Source organism: Octopus bimaculoides, chromosome 6 (assembly GCF_046866305.1).
Source record: "Octopus bimaculoides isolate indiv1 chromosome 6, ASM4686630v1, whole genome shotgun sequence".
NCBI lineage: Eukaryota > Metazoa > Mollusca > Cephalopoda > Octopoda > Octopodidae > Octopus > Octopus bimaculoides.
Window position 1 is genome coordinate 28,049,299 of NC_142933.1, and position 18,113 is coordinate 28,067,411.

Here is an 18,113-nt window from a genome sequence, read left to right on the forward strand (position 1 = left end):
TAACTGTGCAAGAGTGTGTATTATGTATATGTAGTTGTATTAATAACAAGGATTTCTTCGATGATTATCTTGTAGAAATCAAATGAAATGAATGAACATTTTTATCTCTATTTCCATGTTGCTTTAACTTAAACTACCTTAACTATTTTTAAATGTTTTTACTAAATCAGAGGGAAAAGAAAAATAACAAATTACAAAACAAGGGCTTTTAAAAGATAGATGATGAAAATATATACTACCCACATCTGCATATTGAAAACTTTGAGTAACATCTGTGAACAAGATCAAGAAAACCATGAAAGTGGTTTTATGGCAGTATCAAAATATACTCTGAATGGAGCTATAGGATATAATGTACTGCATAGAATATAATACTAATTATAGAGTTTCTGTGTGTAAATATGGTTATTATTGAAGTGGTTCAGTGGTGTTTGTTTGGTAATACCAGTTAGTGTCAGTCTTGTGTTAGTTCAATTTATTAAGTTGTGAGCATTGTTATCATAGTTCAACTGAGAGACATGGCGTATTAAAATGTGAAGTAACTCTCTAAAATGGCCGACTAATTTTAGTGTTATGAGAGAATTGAAGTAGCAGTTTGTGTAATAGTCATATCTTCTTGGATGCATATTCATACAATGATTGAATGAGGAAATCAGCAGATAAACTCTCACATCTTCAGAAGGCAAATGATTAAATTTCTGCACATATATGTGCATTTGTGCGTGTGTGTGTGTGTGCATATTTTCCAGGGGTTTATCTTTCATTTATATATAGAGAGAGTGTGTCCTTTGACAAAACTGCAAAAATAACGAGAAAGGCCTGTAACTAGTTTTGGCCTTGGGCTGCTTTAGCCAAGGCTATTGAATAATTGCTATATACTACTTCTGTTTATTCACAGAAGACCAGTATTTTCTTTTTTATATATATATATATATATATATATCATTGCTTTCTTACTAAAAATCAAGATCTGCTAAAAAAAAAAATACAAAAAAACAATTCCACTGCTTCTGTGCTATCTTGCATTTCTCCAGCATTTTATAACCTTGTGGCATGCCAGCTCTACTCTGCCTAAGCTTAATTCTAATTTAAACTTCACATTTTATTCAGTTTGAGTCAATAATAGCCTGTAGATGCAGCAATGTGATATGATGTCTGCTATTAAAAGATGTTACTAAGTATTACATATGTAAAAATGCTATTTATTTTAATTCTGTCAGCGCTTACTTGTATTAATTAAATTTACACATTAATATTTAAAATAATAATATTAATTGCTATCTGATTTTAAATAATATCTTTTCAAATAATATATATAATTTTTAATCTCGAGTATTTCCTAAGCATTTTTAGAAAGTTTATTCAAAATCTTATAATTCTGGAGAAAATATGTATTTCAAAACAATATACAATATAAAACTGGAAACTTGTTAATGTTTTATATATATATATATATATATATATATACATACATCTGATAATGTTATCAGATTTGTAGGAGCTCCACTCAATAAACATAGGTGTAACTTATGATAGCCAAGTAGATTGGTCTGGTTAGGAGGGCAGGTTGTAAAGTTAAGCTCAAAGAATTAAGGTAGAAACGTAATTTGAAAATTTATTCTTTCCCCATACTTGTAATTTGAAAATTTATTCTTTCCCCATACTTTTCACTGCCACAAAGAAATGTAAAGTAAATTTATTTTTAAAAAAATGTTTAATTCATTTTATCAGTTTTATTGCATTTTAAATCTTTTTTCATTTTGATGTTTATCTGGAGAATGTATTAATATTTATGTATATGAGTGCACATGTATTTGTGTGTCTGCGTGTGTGTCTACTTGTGTGTGTATGTGTGTGTACACACATACATGCAATGTAGTAAATAACTTGTTTAAAATTTTACCCTTGTTCAAGAGTATGGGGACAGCCTTTAAAATTATTAACCATTTAGTTCTTGTTTATGATGATAATGGGCACACAGATGACGACACGGACTCTGTGGAAGCTTCCAGTGAAACAACACCAGCTCATCAACACAAGATGCCACATGTTGAGATGGTGCAGCCTGCCAAGACACAGCAAGAAATTGAGCAAGAGTCAAAAGTTGAAAAATGGAGTAAGTTAACTATTTCATTACTATTATGAATTACCTTCATTTTCATCTTCTCTGCAATCATTTTTATCATCAGCATCATCATCATCTCCACCATAATCGTCATTAAGGTGGGCTCGCAGAATCATTAGCATGCTGGCTTTACATTCTGAGCAGGTGGGACCCAGCTCAAAAAGTACCTGAATAAGGTTGTTTAAGGATGTTGAATGAAACACAGGTTTCCAAAGATTCCACCAAGGTTGATTTTGCCTTTCACCCTTTCAGGGTTAATAAAATAAGCACCAGTCAAGCACTGGGACTGATGTAATCGACTAACCTCCCCCACTCACTAAATTTAAGGCCTTATGCCTATAGTAGGAAGAATTATCATCATCATCATCATCAGGTGTATTGGGCTGGCAGAATCACTGGGGTATTGGACAAAATGGCTTGTGATATTTGTTCCAATTCTTTACTTTCTAATCTCAGATCTCATTGGGGTTAACTTTGTCTTTCATCCTTACAGGGTCAATAAATGAAGTACCAGCCAATTATTGTGGTCTCTTTAATTGACTAACCACCTCACTCCAAGTTTCTAGCTTTGTGCCTATGCTAGAAATGGATTTAAAAATTATCATTATTAAGGCAAAATCTTTACAATCCCAGACAAAATGCTTAGCGACATTTGTTCCAACTTTACTTTCTGAGTTCAAATGCTGTCAGGGTCAACTTTGCCATTTATCCTTTTGGGATCGATAAAATCAGTGCCAGTTGAACACTGGGGTTGATAAAATGAGTGCCCGTTGAACACTAGGGTCAATATAATTGGCTAACCTGAAATTGCTGGCTTTGTGCCAAAATTTGAAACCATTATATTATTAAGGTGGCAAGCTGACAGAATTGTTGGCACTCCAGATGAAATGTTTAGCAGTATTTTTTTCCATCTTTACATTTTGAGTTCAAATTTCATCCTGGTCAATTTTGCCTTTCATCCATTCAGAGTTGATGAAATAAATATATATGTTATTGAATAGCTCCTTCCTCTAAAATGTTAGGCCTTGTGCCTATTTTAGAAAGAATTATTCTGGCCTTGTACCAAAATTTGAAATTATTATTATTATTGAGTAAGAGAGCAGTGCATACCATCAAAGTGACACTGGGGTAAAACATACAAAGCCCAGTATACCCATCATGACTACCCGGCTGATAAGGGTACACCAAGCACATGCATCACAACCATTTGTGCACGACATGGTGATCTCATATCAAGATAAACAGCACATGACCTCGCAGGTGGGGCCCAGTTAGAATTTTCTTCAGGTCGAGTAGCCCATTCCGCTCAAAAAGTTCCTGAATAAGGTTTGTTTAAAGATGTTGAATGAAACACAAGTTTCCAAAGGTGAATTATCCAAACCCCAAAGAATTCCTTTCAACACATGGCTATGATGCACATATTGTCAGCCACGAAGGGACATGCTCAATTAGTTCAGGTCAAACAACTGACAAGCAAATCTGTGGTATTGAGCAGAATATTTGCTGTTATTATTATCATCATTTTCATTAGCATCTGCTTTCAATTCTATTTCCATTTCTTGCCATGTGTCTTCCTGACACCTAGGGCAGAGAAACGTACTGTATACATTGGTAGACCACTAAAAGAAGCACACCAGATTGTTCACTTACAGAGTCACGTGATAGAGAAAAAGGAAAAAATTTAAAAAATAGAAAAGTAAACAAATAAAATAAAGGTGGGTGGTATTATTATTATTATTATTATTATTATTATCATCATTATTATTATTATTATCAATGCTGGTGAATTGACTGAATTCTTAGAACTTCAGACAGAATACCTTCATTATTTATTCTAGCTCTTCATGTTTTGGGCTCAAATCCTGTTGGGATGTCTTTACCCTTTCATCCTTCCAGAGCCAATGAAGTACCAGTCAAGCACTGGGGTTAATCATCCTAGACTTTCGTAGACTAAGAGATCAGAATATAATTTGAGCTATCAAGGATATGAAGTGCTTCCAGAAGATGCAGTTGAGAGTAGTTAAGAGACAGGTTGAACAGCTATTTTGTATCTGGTCTGTGATGTATGAAATAACAGTAATAAGAGAAAGAGAATAGTGTGGACCAATGGGTTTTGAATTATATAGGTTGTAGGATTAGCCATGGAGCTGATGTCATTGGAGTTGTAGCAGGAGGTTTTAAGATCAACAGTAACCCAAGATCAGTGTTTTATTCTATATTTGTGTTGTAATTAGAGATTTTGTCTATTGATGGCTATTGTAGTAAGGAATTGTGAGGTCGAATAGAAAAGTAAAATTGTCATGATTTCATTTGTTGCTAGACACATACATTTAGATTAACTTTTGGATTCTGTTAAGTCTTTAGCCTCAAGTTCAGCATGTATTGTACTTTTATAAGGTGCAACACACCACTGTTTCATCTCCTGGTCATGTAGCAATCTTTAAATGTTAACTTATTGCAATACCATGTGACTTAGCATGAGAAAACTAGTCATAGAAGGTAGAAATCATTGTTATAGTTGTGTTTGTTATATTTTTTTCCTCATAAACTGAACAATCTACTCAAGTTTTTAACTATGACTCTACTACCATTGTTTTATTACCATTACTCTCAGTCAAAGAACTGAGTGACGATGAGAAGAAACAGATCATGTCTTCTGAAGATTTCCAGAATTTCTTCAATCGTTCATCTCGTCTTGTTGAGCGTGTACTTGCTGAGAATGAGACAGATATGTACATTGACTATGTTGGTAGTGATAAAGAGGGCAAAGATGAGTAAGTAATATTTTGTGTATAAATTTCTACTTGACAAAACCCTTCAGTACATGTGAAGTTGCTCGAAACAATCTTATAAATTTAAACCTATTTTCCAAAGTGTTTTTTTCATTATAGCATGATACAGTGTAGTTTCAGTTTTATTTTTATATAAATTATTGAAGGAAGTAACAAGAAAGAAAACTAAATATAATGCAGAAATCTAAAGATTGTGTTATTTCTGAAAATATACATTAGTTTTATATCCAAGAAATTTTCGTTTCTATTAATTGTTGCTGAGTATTTCCCTGAGTCAATTACAATTTATATATTTTTCATATGAAAGATTTTGAGATGCTTTACTACCATCCTCATCACGTTCCATTATTTTTGGTGGGTTGACTCTTTATATCTAATCTTCTTTCAGTGACCAGTTTGCTGGAGATCGTCTGAAATTAAACAGGTATTTCTTTGATGAAAGATGGTCAAAGCATCGAACCATTACTAGTTTGGATTGGTCAACTCAGGTTTGTTCTTTCTAATTTGAAATTTCAGTGAGACTTATTATATACTTAATATTATTTTACCTTGTTTTTTATTATTGTTTTCTCTTCAATCATCTCCTTGCTGTCTCTTTTCATGACAAATTTCTCAAATGATAAAATTTTCAATTTTTAAAATCTTAAAAAGCAATACTTACCAAGGTGCCTGAGGCCCTAAGACCAAGGTGCTACATAAAAAGTATTGGTGTGGATGTAAAAAGTACCCAGTACACTCTCTAAAGTTGTTGGCATTAGGATGGGCATCCAGCCATAGAAATTGAACCTGGTGCAGCCCCTGACCTTACTAGTTCCTGTCAAGCCATCCAACCCATGCCAGCATGGAAAACGAACATTAAATGTTGATGATGATGATGGCTTCTATTTTTTTCCCTTTTGTCTAATTTTTCATCATACAAAATATCATTGCTGCCAACTCCTACTTTCCATGCTACATAGGTTGGATGAATTATCATAGTCCAAGTAAATTTTCTTATTGGGAGCTACTGCTTCTAAAGACTAGTGCTTGTACATGCCATGTATCTTGGTTTCTATGGTTAGATTCCCTTCCTTTGGCTAATCCCTATACAGAGAGAATATACACCTTTACAAGGTGCATTTTCTCATGGAACCTCAGTAAGGCAGAATTAAAGGGACCTCACAACCCTAAACTTTTCCTGTTTGTTTGGCAATCACTTTATTGTGTACATTTTACATGGCACTAGTACTAGAGAGGTAACTTTGCTCACTGTAGCCTCGCTCACTATTCACTTTTAAATGAACATAGTTGGTTCCATCGTACCATCAGCACTGGAGGCGAGATACCTTGTACACAGTATGGCTTCAGTTGGTCAAATTTTGAATATTCTTCAAAGATTTAAACCCAGTTATAATTACATAACTCTTCTTAACACCTATCTATTTTGTGATCATATTTAACTGGACCAATTTCATTACCAGATAAACCCCTTCAGTAATCTTAAAAATGTATAATAAATGAAACTATATATCATTTTTAAAATAGTATTTCTTCATACACCTGGAATATGTGTCCTTGTAATATCCCCTAGAAACGTCGGGGAGTGAACCGTTTTACAGATTAAGCTGTATTATAATTAAGACAATTTGTATTTGATTCATATTTACTTTATATTTAACATATAATGTTAGTTTTGGCAAGAACTATGGCATAACTCTTTAAACTCTCTCTCTACTATTAGAAACACCACAAATTATTATTCTAATGGATTTCATGTTTGTTTTTCAGCATCCTGAATTGTTAGTTGCTTCTTATAATACCAACGAAGAATCTCCACATGATCCAGATGGTGTGGTATTAGTCTGGAACTCCAAGTTCAAGAAAGACACACCTGAATTTATATTTCACTGTCAGGTAGGTCAGAGACATTTTTCTGTCTTATTTTTAAGTTATCAAAACTTACAGTTGATATGTAATGAGATGTGAAATTGTTTTGCATGAGATCAGTCAATAAGTTTCTTTCAATCATTTGTCACACGTGTCATTAAGTCACTGACAAAAGCTGTCCAGAACCATCATCATCATTGTTTAACATCCGTTTTCCACTCAAATCTTAATTGTGGCCTCTTTTGTAGTTCCCATGCCAGATGGAACATGCACTGAAGTTTAAATATTTACTATTGTGTCTGTAAAAGTTAGTCTACATAAAGTGCATGTTGAAACTTTGTTGAATATAATTTACATATCTTTTAGAACTGTCATTTTACATTTGTATGTTTGTATATGTAATATTTGTTAATCATTGTTTGTTCTTTCTTTTTTTATACCCACTTTACTCTAGTCTGCTGTGATGTCAAGCTGTTTTGCCAATTTCCACCCAAATTTGGTAGTTGGCGGCACCTATTCTGGCCAAATTGTTCTGTGGGACAACAGAGTCAATAAACGAACTCCTGTCCAACGTACTCCACTCACTGCAGCTGCTCACACGGTAAGTACAGTAACACTGCACTAATTTCCTTCAAGTAACACTGCACTAATTTCCTTCAAGTAACACTGCACTAATTTCCTTCAAATATTATCTCTTACTCCACCATATTGTCTTGTTTAGTCTTCATTGTTTACCTCTCATTACTCATTATCACCATTTAATGTCTGATTTCCAATCTGGCATGGGTTGGACAGCTCAACAGGAGCTGGTGACTGTATTGAATTCTTGTATTTGTTTTGACATGGTTTCTGTGTTTGGGTGCCCTTGCTAATGTCAACTACTTTGCAGAGTGTACTTGGTGCTTTTTACATGGCACTAGCATCAGTGAGGTCACCAAATAACTTACATGACAAGATTCCTTTGCTAAGTGGGGTGTAGCACTGAGGGCAGTGCCTTTATGCTTGGTGATCAGGGGTTAAAGCATGATAAAGAGTCAAGAATAGATGTCTTGCTGTAGTGGGGATACATGGTTATTCTTGTTGGAAAAAAGAGAAGTTAATGATGAAGATGTGTCAGAGTGTATACTCCAGTTAGAGGAAGGTGATACTACTACTTTTAATTACTTTGCTTTGATATGTGAAAAATAAATGAACCTTGTGACTGTGTCAATAAGTATTCCAGCTGTTTAATCAATACTACTACCTACTCATTCGAGTGAAAATGGTTGAGTATTCCACAGACATGTTTACCTTGAATATAAGATGCAAGCAGAATCAGTATGATAGCTTGAAAAGGTTTGGTTTTTTTCAGTTACAGCTACAATCCATCAAAAGAGCTTTTGCATATTTTCCATCTACTCCATTTCACTCACAAAACTTAGGTCTGCCCAAGCCTATGCTAGATCTCACTCAAGGTGTATTTATTCCACCCAAAAGTAGGCTTACACTCATACATGTGCAGTCATATGTGGTGCAAAGATGCTGACACAACACAGGCAAATGTATGCACATATGTGCAGATTCACTGTTAGTATATCTAATGTAGATTTAGATATTCTGGTTTGGATGTGAACAGTGCTATATTTTCAACCAGAACATTTTTATGGGATTTTATATTGTTTGTGTGTTTTTCTTTTCCTACTTTGTCATTTTACATTTACCTTGAGCAACCAGACACATCATAGGGCAATGAGGACACTTTAATCTTATGAGTTATATGGCAACCCTACTAATGCTGGCACTACGGATTACTAGTATGCAGTACAGAGCAACCCTTCTAGTACTGGCATCATGTATGTACAAGGCAGCCTCACTGAGACCAAATACACCAGTACAGAGGTATAAAGCAACCTCATTAGTGCCAGTACCATGAGAAAATGTACCCAGTACACTTAGTAAAGTAGTTGATGATAAGAAGTCTTTTCAAGCTGTAGAAACCAAGCCACAAAGTTAAATATGCAATCAAAATGGAGCTCTCTGAACTGCTTAGGAGAGCAATAGCCCTGAATGAGAACTGATTTGAACTGACATAACCTGCTTAATCTGTGCCAGAGATTGCAGACGTAGATGATAAACACACTCATGCACATATGCACACACATGCACATATAGACACACACACACACCTGTTATTAGTTTGTGCCGGTTGGCATGTAAAAAACACCCGCTACACTCTCAGAGAGATTGGCGTTAGGAAGGGCATCCAGCTGTAGAAACTTTGCCAGATCAGATTGGATCCTGGTGCAGCCATCTGGCTTGCCAGCCCTCTGTCAAATCGTCCAACCCATGCCAGCATGGAAAGTGGACGTTAAACGATGATGATGACGATGATGATAAATGTCATAGAGAGAGCTTAAGCATGTTTCACATTTCTGCCATTTGTTCACTTTATTTATTTATTTGTTTGACAGCATCCTGTCTACTGCATCAAAGTAGTTGGAACCCAGAATGCTCACAATCTAATCAGTGTGTCAACCGATGGCAAGATCTGTTGCTGGAGTTTGGACATGTTATCACAACCTCAAGTAAGAAGTTTATTATTTTTCTTATTGTATTGCCATTGAGACACAGAGTTTGGATCTTTGGATTGTCATGTGTCACTTGCCTGACTCTAAATTATGTTAATTTTCTCTAGCTTTGTTAATTCACATTCTTGGCTATAAATTATGTTAATTTACTCCATTCCATTCTCCAATTTCCCTAACATTTCATTTGGTAAATTTTTCCTGTTGGAAGAATGCAATGGACATTGAAAGGAAGGAGGTATTAGTTAATCTTCTTGTTATGTTGCTCCATTATAAACATCCTATGGATACCTCTACTTCTAGTCTATGATTAATTAGCCAATTGGAAAGTCATATTTAGTGTAGAAGGGACTAGAGGAGGAGATCGTTGTAGTTGACTATGTTTATTCCAGTTGATTGGTAACGTACTCTGAAGTACCAGTGATTCCCTGGTGTAATTACATAATATGACGGTGGCTGAATGGTAAATAGTTGGAGATATTTCACAAACTGAACTGAGTTCAAGTCCCTCCTTGTCTTCTGGAAATATTAGTAGATCATAACTATGTGAATATTACTTATAAACTTGTAGTTGTAATCAGATTAGCTGTGCTGTGAAGACATATGCCTATCAATTAACAGATGATTTTGGATGCCATTGAGAAGAAATATCAGACAGCATGGAAGGTAGAGATGAATGAATGATCAGAATCATGCATATCTGAGAAAGCTTGACCTGATTATGCTAATAATGGCAGCAATGATGATTACTCTTTGGAGGAACTGAGATCTTATGAAGATAGTTAAGCTTGTAAGTTGCTTAAGGGCCATCTAACACAGGCAATTGTTTGACCTATTTGAAATAGCAACCATATCTCCCTTAAATCCCAACCTACTGTCTTTAACAAGGAAGGACATGTGGGATAATATAGTCCAAGATAGGGCTTAAAAAGGCAGGATGATTATGATTGGACAGTTTTTGACCATAGATCTAGATAATGAAGGGGTAAACAACATTAACATAAAATATTTAAAGCAATTTGTCATTGAATAGATGCCTGTATTCTAAGAACAATTTCTGTTTTGTCTTATATTGTAGGACAGCATGGAACTTCAACATCGTCAAAGCAAAGCAGTTGCTGTGACTTGTTTCTCCTTCTTAGCTGGAGATGTTAACAACTTTGTTGTTGGTAGTGAAGACTGCACAGTTTACACAGCATCTCGGCATGGCAGGTTTGTAAATATTATTTTTTTCTGAGCTGTTTCAAAATTAACTATAATCTATCTACTCAATGGAACAGTTTGTCTGATTTGTATTCATAACCCATTTCTGTTAATACTATCAGTGAAACTTTAGCAGTGCTTAAATTAAACAATAATTTACATGCAGTTCAGTTTATGAAAACCAATTTAGTTTTGTTGGAAAATAATGCACACACAAAACCACTTATCCAGTAGGCTCAGGTACCAGAGGATGTCTGGATTTCTAGATACAGGCTACATAATATACTTATCATATAAAATAATGAGAAGTAAAGATTGAAACTATATCTAACAGAAACAAATTAATACACTGCTAAAGTAGATTTATTTCATCTTTATTAATCCAGTTAAAATTTTTAAATCCCTGTATAGAATGCCTGTACCACATATACTATACAGGACGGAAAAATCAAAGAAAAGTAAAGAACACTCATTTATTTAATGTTTATTTTTCTATGCTGTGATAGACAGGGCAGAGAATTATTGGAAGCAGGATTTTAAACTAGATGCTCTTCTTGCCACCAACCCTTAACTGTTTTAGAAGTAAGGGACTTTTTTTATTCCAGAGGTAGTTGAAATACTGAGTGATCAGTCATAATATCAGCAAATTATGTCTACAGCATTACCAAGTTCCTCAAGTGGTGTATTGCATGCATTGATGTGTAGGTTGTGGCTCCCGAGGTCATGTCAGCTTCTGTTCTGAACAGCAGGCTTCTCACACGGTCAAATGCAATGTGGTGGATCAGTTGAGATCTCTTTCTGTCTCTTGTTTCAGTTTCAGTGAAGGAGCTAGAAGTGTTTTGTATGTTAAGGAAAGTTTCTGTTATTCTCTGCCACTGTCAAAGCATCTGATTCTCATCATTATTGTCATTATTATTAAAGGTGATGGATTAGCAGAATCATTAGACCATTGGACAAAATACTTTGTAGTATTTCTTTCATGATCTGGGTTAAGATCCTGTTCAGGTCAATTTTATTTTTTATCCTTCTTTGGTCAATAAAGTACCAGTTAAGCACTGGGGTTGATGATTTCAAGTAATTCCCTCCTCTGATATATTGACCTTGTACCTAAATTAGAAGCAATTATTATTGATGTTATTATTGTAGAAGGACTTGAATAAAGAGGGAGTGAACAAATGAAATAAAGTCTATCCTTCTTCAATAAATCCTTGATTGATTTATATGTCATTGTAACACCACTACTAAAGATCAACTATAAAGACATTCCAGTACCTTGGTGTCATGCCTACAAGTTAAAACTGACATATATAAGTATTGGCAAATCTTAGCTTGTTTTTAGTTAATATAACTTTAACCTAAACTGATAGATTGAAGTTTGTACAAAACCTGTGTGCTATATAATCTGTGTATTATTTATTTCAGTAAAGCTGGTATAACTGAGTCCTTTGAGGGTCACCAAGGCCCTGTGACTGGTATTGATTGCCACAATGTACCTGGTCAGATAGATTTCTCTCCATACTTCCTGACATCATCTTTTGACTGGACCATTAAGCTGTGGAGTAATCGAGTAAGTCCATCATTTTCATCATCATCATCATCATTTAATGCTTGTCCTCCATGCTGCCATGGGTTGGATGGTTTGATAACATCTGATGAGTTAGAAGACTGCATCATGCTTCAGTGTCTATTTTGGCATAGTTCCTATGGCTGGATGACCTTCCTTAATGCCAGCTAATGTAGAGAGTACACTGGGTGCTTTGCTCATGGCACATGTAGTAGTGAAGAGTGCCTTGTAATTTGCAAGGCCAAGGGCTCGAATTGGCCCCTGTAACTGAGTGAGAATAGAAAAATAGTATGTGATGATTGTAGGTAGGTAATAGATTTATAGTTGCAAAGGGTGATAATGGAAAGTGGCTGGGGATATAAAAGAGAATAGGGGAAAAGAAAGGGATTAGTGACGGATTATTGAGAAGTGTGATGGAAAGGTGATAAGGTGGGTTGTGTAGGGGAGGATCTAGAGCAATCCTACCTTATTAGGGTGTGTATGAACAGAAGGTGTAAAGAAAAGAGGGCTGGGGAAGAGCAGTAGATCTGAATGAAGAATCTTGAGATTCCTTGAAGAAAGGAGAGGGGTGGGGTTCATGGAAATAGTCCTGAGGGGGGAAGGATGAAGAAGGGGGTGGAGAAGCTATTGGTGGGTGGCAATGAGAGAAAATGAGGCAGGGTGAGAACAGGTGAGAGAAAGAGCCTCTGGAAGTTACAGTAGAAGTATGGGTGGGGAAGGGGATTGCATGCTACATTTCATTTCCCTATTCTAAATAAACTAGGATGTGTAATGCTTTAAGTCTTCTTTTTTCTCTGGTTCAGTATTGTCATCATTTCATCAAGTAATGCTAGTATGGAAAGTAGAACTAAAATGATGACGATGATAACGTTTTCTAAACCACTGTGTTGTTGCTGTACCTCTTAAAATTATGTTTTTATGTAGTGTATGACTCAACAGTAGAATCCATTTCGTCCAAGTTGTACTCAACAGAGATTTGAACTCGAAAGCTTCAACAGTTGTTTGATATGCTGTATACCCTACTACTTCTTAGATTAGTGAACTTTACTTACTAATGGTACCTATTTACAGCTAGGTTGGTATCTAGTGAAAGTTAAATGTGCACGATCTGAATACAGTACAGTTGTAATGATAGCTTGTGTATGTGTGTCACCAATACTTCAGTCTGTGTACTGACTATGTTTAATATCTTTTTATTCTTTAGTATCCTTCTCATTTCAGTCTTCCATTATTAAATGAAGTCTTAACACTGATTGTATCTAAGCTGGGTTATTTGTGTTATCAATTGGTTCTTTTCATTTCTTGCAGGATTCAAAATACATCCATTCATTTGAAGACAACAGTGACTACGTCTATGATGTACAGTGGTCTCCCATACACCCAGCCATGTTTGCAAGTGTTGATGGAATGGGTCGACTGGATTTGTGGCACCTTAATAACGAAACCGAGGTAATTAAAGCTATAAAGCTTGCCTTTTAAGTCTGTTACGTTTTGCATGATGAAACAAAGAAATAGATTTAGTGTATGTATGTATGTGTTTCTGTGTATACATACACACCTACATATATGGTTATGTACATATATGAAGGGGCGCTGAAAATGTTCCTGCTTTTAAGGGTATCACAAAAGGCCTTGTTGGAGGCCCAATCTTCCTAGTTCTTTTACAGGGCTTAGAAAAACAGAAGGACTGCTGCAATAAGAGTGAATCTGAGAGGGGAATATGTTGAATAAAATCATAATTATTGATCCTCCTGTATTTTCTTTTACCCCAAACTAGGAACTTTGCAGCACCCCTTCGTACATGCAAGGGTTTAATCACCCAATGTTGCTATAACAAGACCTAAGATTCATGAAAATATTCGAAGCTTCTACCTTTATCTAAAAGTTATTATATTCTGTGTATTACAGGTCCCAACTGCTACAGCTGTTTCTGATAATAATGTTGCTCTAAATCGGTGTAGATGGCACCAAAGTGGACATCATATTGCAGCTGGTGATGACAATGGACGTATTAATGTTTATGATGTGGGCGAGGTTGGTGATTTACTTTGCTTTCTTTTTTTTATTCTTAAACCTTTTTTTCTTCTCTTTTTCAACCCCTGCACATCAATATGACTATTTATGTAGGCATTGTATTATTCCACACCTGACTAACAATCATTCAAAGAAACTGTGAACACATCCTGTATGGTGTCACCTGGAGAGATTGTTAGTCATGTAAGACATGAAGTTGTGTAGTTGACAAATGAAAATAAAATTGTGAGGCGTAGGAGTGGCTGTGTGGTAAGTAGCTTGTTTACGAACCACATGGTTCCGGGTTCAGTCCCACTGCGTGGCACCTTGGGCAAGTGTCTTCTACTATAGCCTCGGGCTGACCAAAGCCTTGTGAGTGGATTTGGTAGACGGAAAATGAAAGAAACCCATCGTATATATATATATATATGTGTGTGTGTGTGTGTGTGTGTCTGTTTGTCCCCCCAACATCGCTTGACAACCGATGCTGGTGTGTTTACGTCCTCGTAACTTAGCAGTTCGGCAAAAGAGACCGATAGAATAAGTACTCGGCTTACAAAGAATAAGTCCTGGGGTCGATTTGCTCGACTAATGGCGGTGCTCCAGCATGGCCACAGTCAAATGACTGAAACAAGTAAAAGAGTGTGTTATAAGGCTGTGTGTGTGTGTGTACAGTGCTTGTGTTTGTCAAATGCTTTGTTCATGTGAATTTCTCTCTTTCTTCTCTAGCATATTGCCAATCCAAAGAACGATGAATGGTCATGTTTCCGACAGACGTTGCAAGAACTGAAGAGCCATGCTGCTGAACGAGAAGAAGATTCTTCGTTTATGGGGTCAATGACAGTGCCACTGCGGTAATTTTGTAAGCCCCCCTCCTTCCCTCACAGCTACATGAACATAAACAGCAGTCCACAGCTCCCAAGGATGCACATCAGTGGAAGAAGAGACAAAGATAGAGATGGTTGTGTTGTTGAATGGTGACCTTGGTTGGGTGAATAACTGCCTTGATTTAAGTTAGCCTCGTATTTTCTTATCAGATAAATTACATTTATTCTGCTGGCATTTTTTGTTCATCTTACTTTTCACAAAGGAATAACACAAAGAGAGAGAGACTCTCTGTTATTTTTTTTTTTTTTAATAACGGTCTAATTTATGTATTTAGATTGTTGGGGAGAAGGACTTAAGAAATGCATGTGATATTATCATTATATAAATACATATTATCTTTGTTCCCAACATGCCTGTCATATAGCCATTTCTTTTTCCTTTTCAATAAGAACTAGAAAATTATTTTTATTTAACAGAATGTAAAAGTTCTGTTATAAACTTAGGCTGTTATTTCTGTTGCAAGTTGCAGTAAATAGCAATGTCTGAAATGAATGCTATTTACAGTTAATTTCATTGTTTTTTTTTTCCCCCTTCTCTTAGATAATAAATATTTCCACAATACAAATAATGTTTGCCTTGAATCAAAAAATGTTTGATAAAGTTGAAACTAAAGTCAAAGTGAAAGATGAGACATGTATATTTTTTCTACTTTATAATCTCCAACTTTGTATCTTACACTTTCTGCTTGATAAATACTGTGTTATCATTATTATTATTATTAGCAGCAGCATTAGTATTACAATGTATTATTAGTTATTGCAGTTATTTGTCCTCTTTCAAAACCAAACACTTTACAATAATAGCCTGAAACTTAATGAGATTGTTCTGACTTGGGGATAAAACAATTTTGCATCATTGTCATAGTAACTGTAATCATTAAAATACAGTTATTCACTTGTGTTATTTTGTGATATAATATAACCTGTGCCTGCAGAGGACAAAGAGTGAATATAAAGGTGTTTTTAACATTTACAATAACCATCCTCAACAAACACACACACACACACAAGCTAGTTACATAATGCAATGCTATATGCTTCATTTGCATTAAGCTACCTAATAAAGTTAAGATCTATCTGCAGAAATAAGTTTAAAAAGAAATTACAATACATGTCTTCACTAGTCAATAAAGTTGTATGGATTGATTCATTAATATTGACTATGGTCACACTTTTAGTTACCATAGGTGTTTATTTGAAATTTAGTTTTGGGGTTCATTTCATTAATTAACTGGACAGTAAATATATCATTTGGTAGTTATTTCACTGCTAATATTATTATTATTTGGGGATAATTTTGCTTCCGTTGTTCAATTCCTCTTGGGTAATAATTCCTTGATGTGTTACAGTAGGTTGAGACATTTCTTGTGTCAACTACTGTTACTACTTACCACTGGAACATGTAATATTCTGTAACGACCACTCCATGCCAAGCATTTTGTTTCTCTGTAATACCAGAATAAATTTATTTGCTTACATTTGTCTTGTCTCTTTCTCTCTCATTATCAACACCTTGTTTTTGCCTCTTTTTTTCTTTCCAAACTACACTGGGTTCATGGTGATCAGTTTACACATATGGGGTTTGGGTTTTATATGAATATGTAACACATCAGTAATTAGATGGAAAAATGCGAGCAAGAGAAATAATATTCTTAAGATTATAAACCTGGAAAATTACAGGACAACTTATCACATCTGCTAAAGTACAGAGCAAGAACATTTTTACCTAAAATATTGCAGCAAAGGATAAAATTTCAAATAAAATATTCAGATTTAGAAAATATTAGCTTCTATTAAAACTAAAAATTTTATTACAAGTTATTACTTCTATTAAAAATAAAAAATAATTCAAAAATATTTTTTGAATTTGAAAAAAAAATTCATTTTTTTTTTTTAATTACTTCCAAATTTCTAATTATTAAGTTATAGAAAAAAATAGTACAATAAATAGAATACAAAAATTAGTTATATATTACAGTGAAATCTGCCTATAACAACAAATTCACAGTAAAATTTGCTTGAATTATTAAGTTTCACATTTTTAGTCTTGACCCAATGCCTTTTATTACATAATGAATTTGCCTACCATATATACTATTCTACTTTGCATAAAACTTTAGCTATATTGGTACTTCTGGCTTTCATTTTTTAAGTATTCTAGTGTGTCAATATTTTAACAAAATGATAGTACATTTTTTAATTATAATGTTACTTTGTAAATTAATATCAAATAATTTTTAATATTCAAATTTTATCCTTAGCTGCAATATTTTAAGTAAAAATGTTCTTGTTCTGTACTTTACCAGATGTAATAACTTGTCCTGAATTTTTTTAAGTGTAATAGCTTGTCCTGTAATTTTCCAGGTTTATTATCTTAAGAATATTTCTCTTGCTTGCATTTTTCCAAGTAATCTGTATTTTTTTTCCAGGCTATGCTATTATGCTAATTAATAATGTCAAATGTGTCAATTAGCAATGTCTGTGATAAGTTTTTCCTTACCTCAATGACACCAGTGACATATATAAAAGTCCCCTTATAGAACTATATAATCACCCTCAAATTTGAGAAACAAACACTCATAACTTTTTTCTATTAAAACTCCATTGCATGAGAATAATACCATGTAATTCCTCAAATCAAACTCTATCATTTAAGCTTAATTAAAATATAGTTTGTTTTTAAAATAAAAAAAGTTAATTATACTTAGATATAATTTTTTACCTTGCTTATATTTTTTTCATATTTTACCTCACAACTTTTTTTGATAAATTTTTGTTGCATGGGAATAAAACAATGAAATTCTTCATGCTTTCATCTATCATTGAAGCTAAGATAAATGTTTTGCTTTAAAAATAAAAAAGCTATTTAGATCTAAACTTGATTGGTAGCGTTACTCTCCTATAACGTTGCTCCAAATTTTAATGTAAACTTTTTTTCTACTGGATCAAATCTGTTTTTTTCCACAGCTGTGTGGTAAAGTGTCACACCCTAGCAGTAGAGGGAAGTTGTGGAAGAGGTAGACCTAGGATGAAGTGGTGAAGCATGACCTGTAACTGCTGAGGACATACGTAAGCTCGCAAGGAATGAAGCCAGTATGC

At 34.4% G+C, this 18,113-nt stretch overlaps 1 protein-coding gene across 50 annotated transcripts in view; it reads left to right on the forward strand.

Annotated features, from left to right (window-relative positions):
• LOC106869810 (dynein, cytoplasmic 1, intermediate chain 2a) overlaps positions 1-16,490 on the forward strand; it is an 86,081-nt gene extending 69,591 nt beyond the window's left edge. For 27 of the 50 annotated variants that reach the window (XM_052968933.2, XM_014915671.3, XM_014915680.3 and 24 more), the window contains 11 exons: positions 1,952-2,116; positions 4,740-4,899; positions 5,306-5,405; positions 6,685-6,810; positions 7,238-7,384; positions 9,234-9,347; positions 10,426-10,559; positions 11,973-12,117; positions 13,423-13,563; positions 14,023-14,148; positions 14,857-16,490. In XM_052968933.2, coding sequence (XP_052824893.1) covers positions 1,952-2,116; positions 4,740-4,899; positions 5,306-5,405; positions 6,685-6,810; positions 7,238-7,384; positions 9,234-9,347; positions 10,426-10,559; positions 11,973-12,117; positions 13,423-13,563; positions 14,023-14,148; positions 14,857-14,985 — 1,487 coding nt within the window. In that variant the 3' untranslated portion in view covers positions 14,986-16,490. The remainder of the gene's footprint in view (positions 1-1,951; positions 2,117-4,739; positions 4,900-5,305; positions 5,406-6,684; positions 6,811-7,237; positions 7,385-9,233; positions 9,348-10,425; positions 10,560-11,972; positions 12,118-13,422; positions 13,564-14,022; positions 14,149-14,856) is intronic. The other 23 variants (XM_052968935.2, XM_014915675.3, XM_014915683.3 and 20 more) reach the window with 1 other exon arrangement.
• Positions 16,491-18,113: the final 1,623 nt, after the last annotated feature.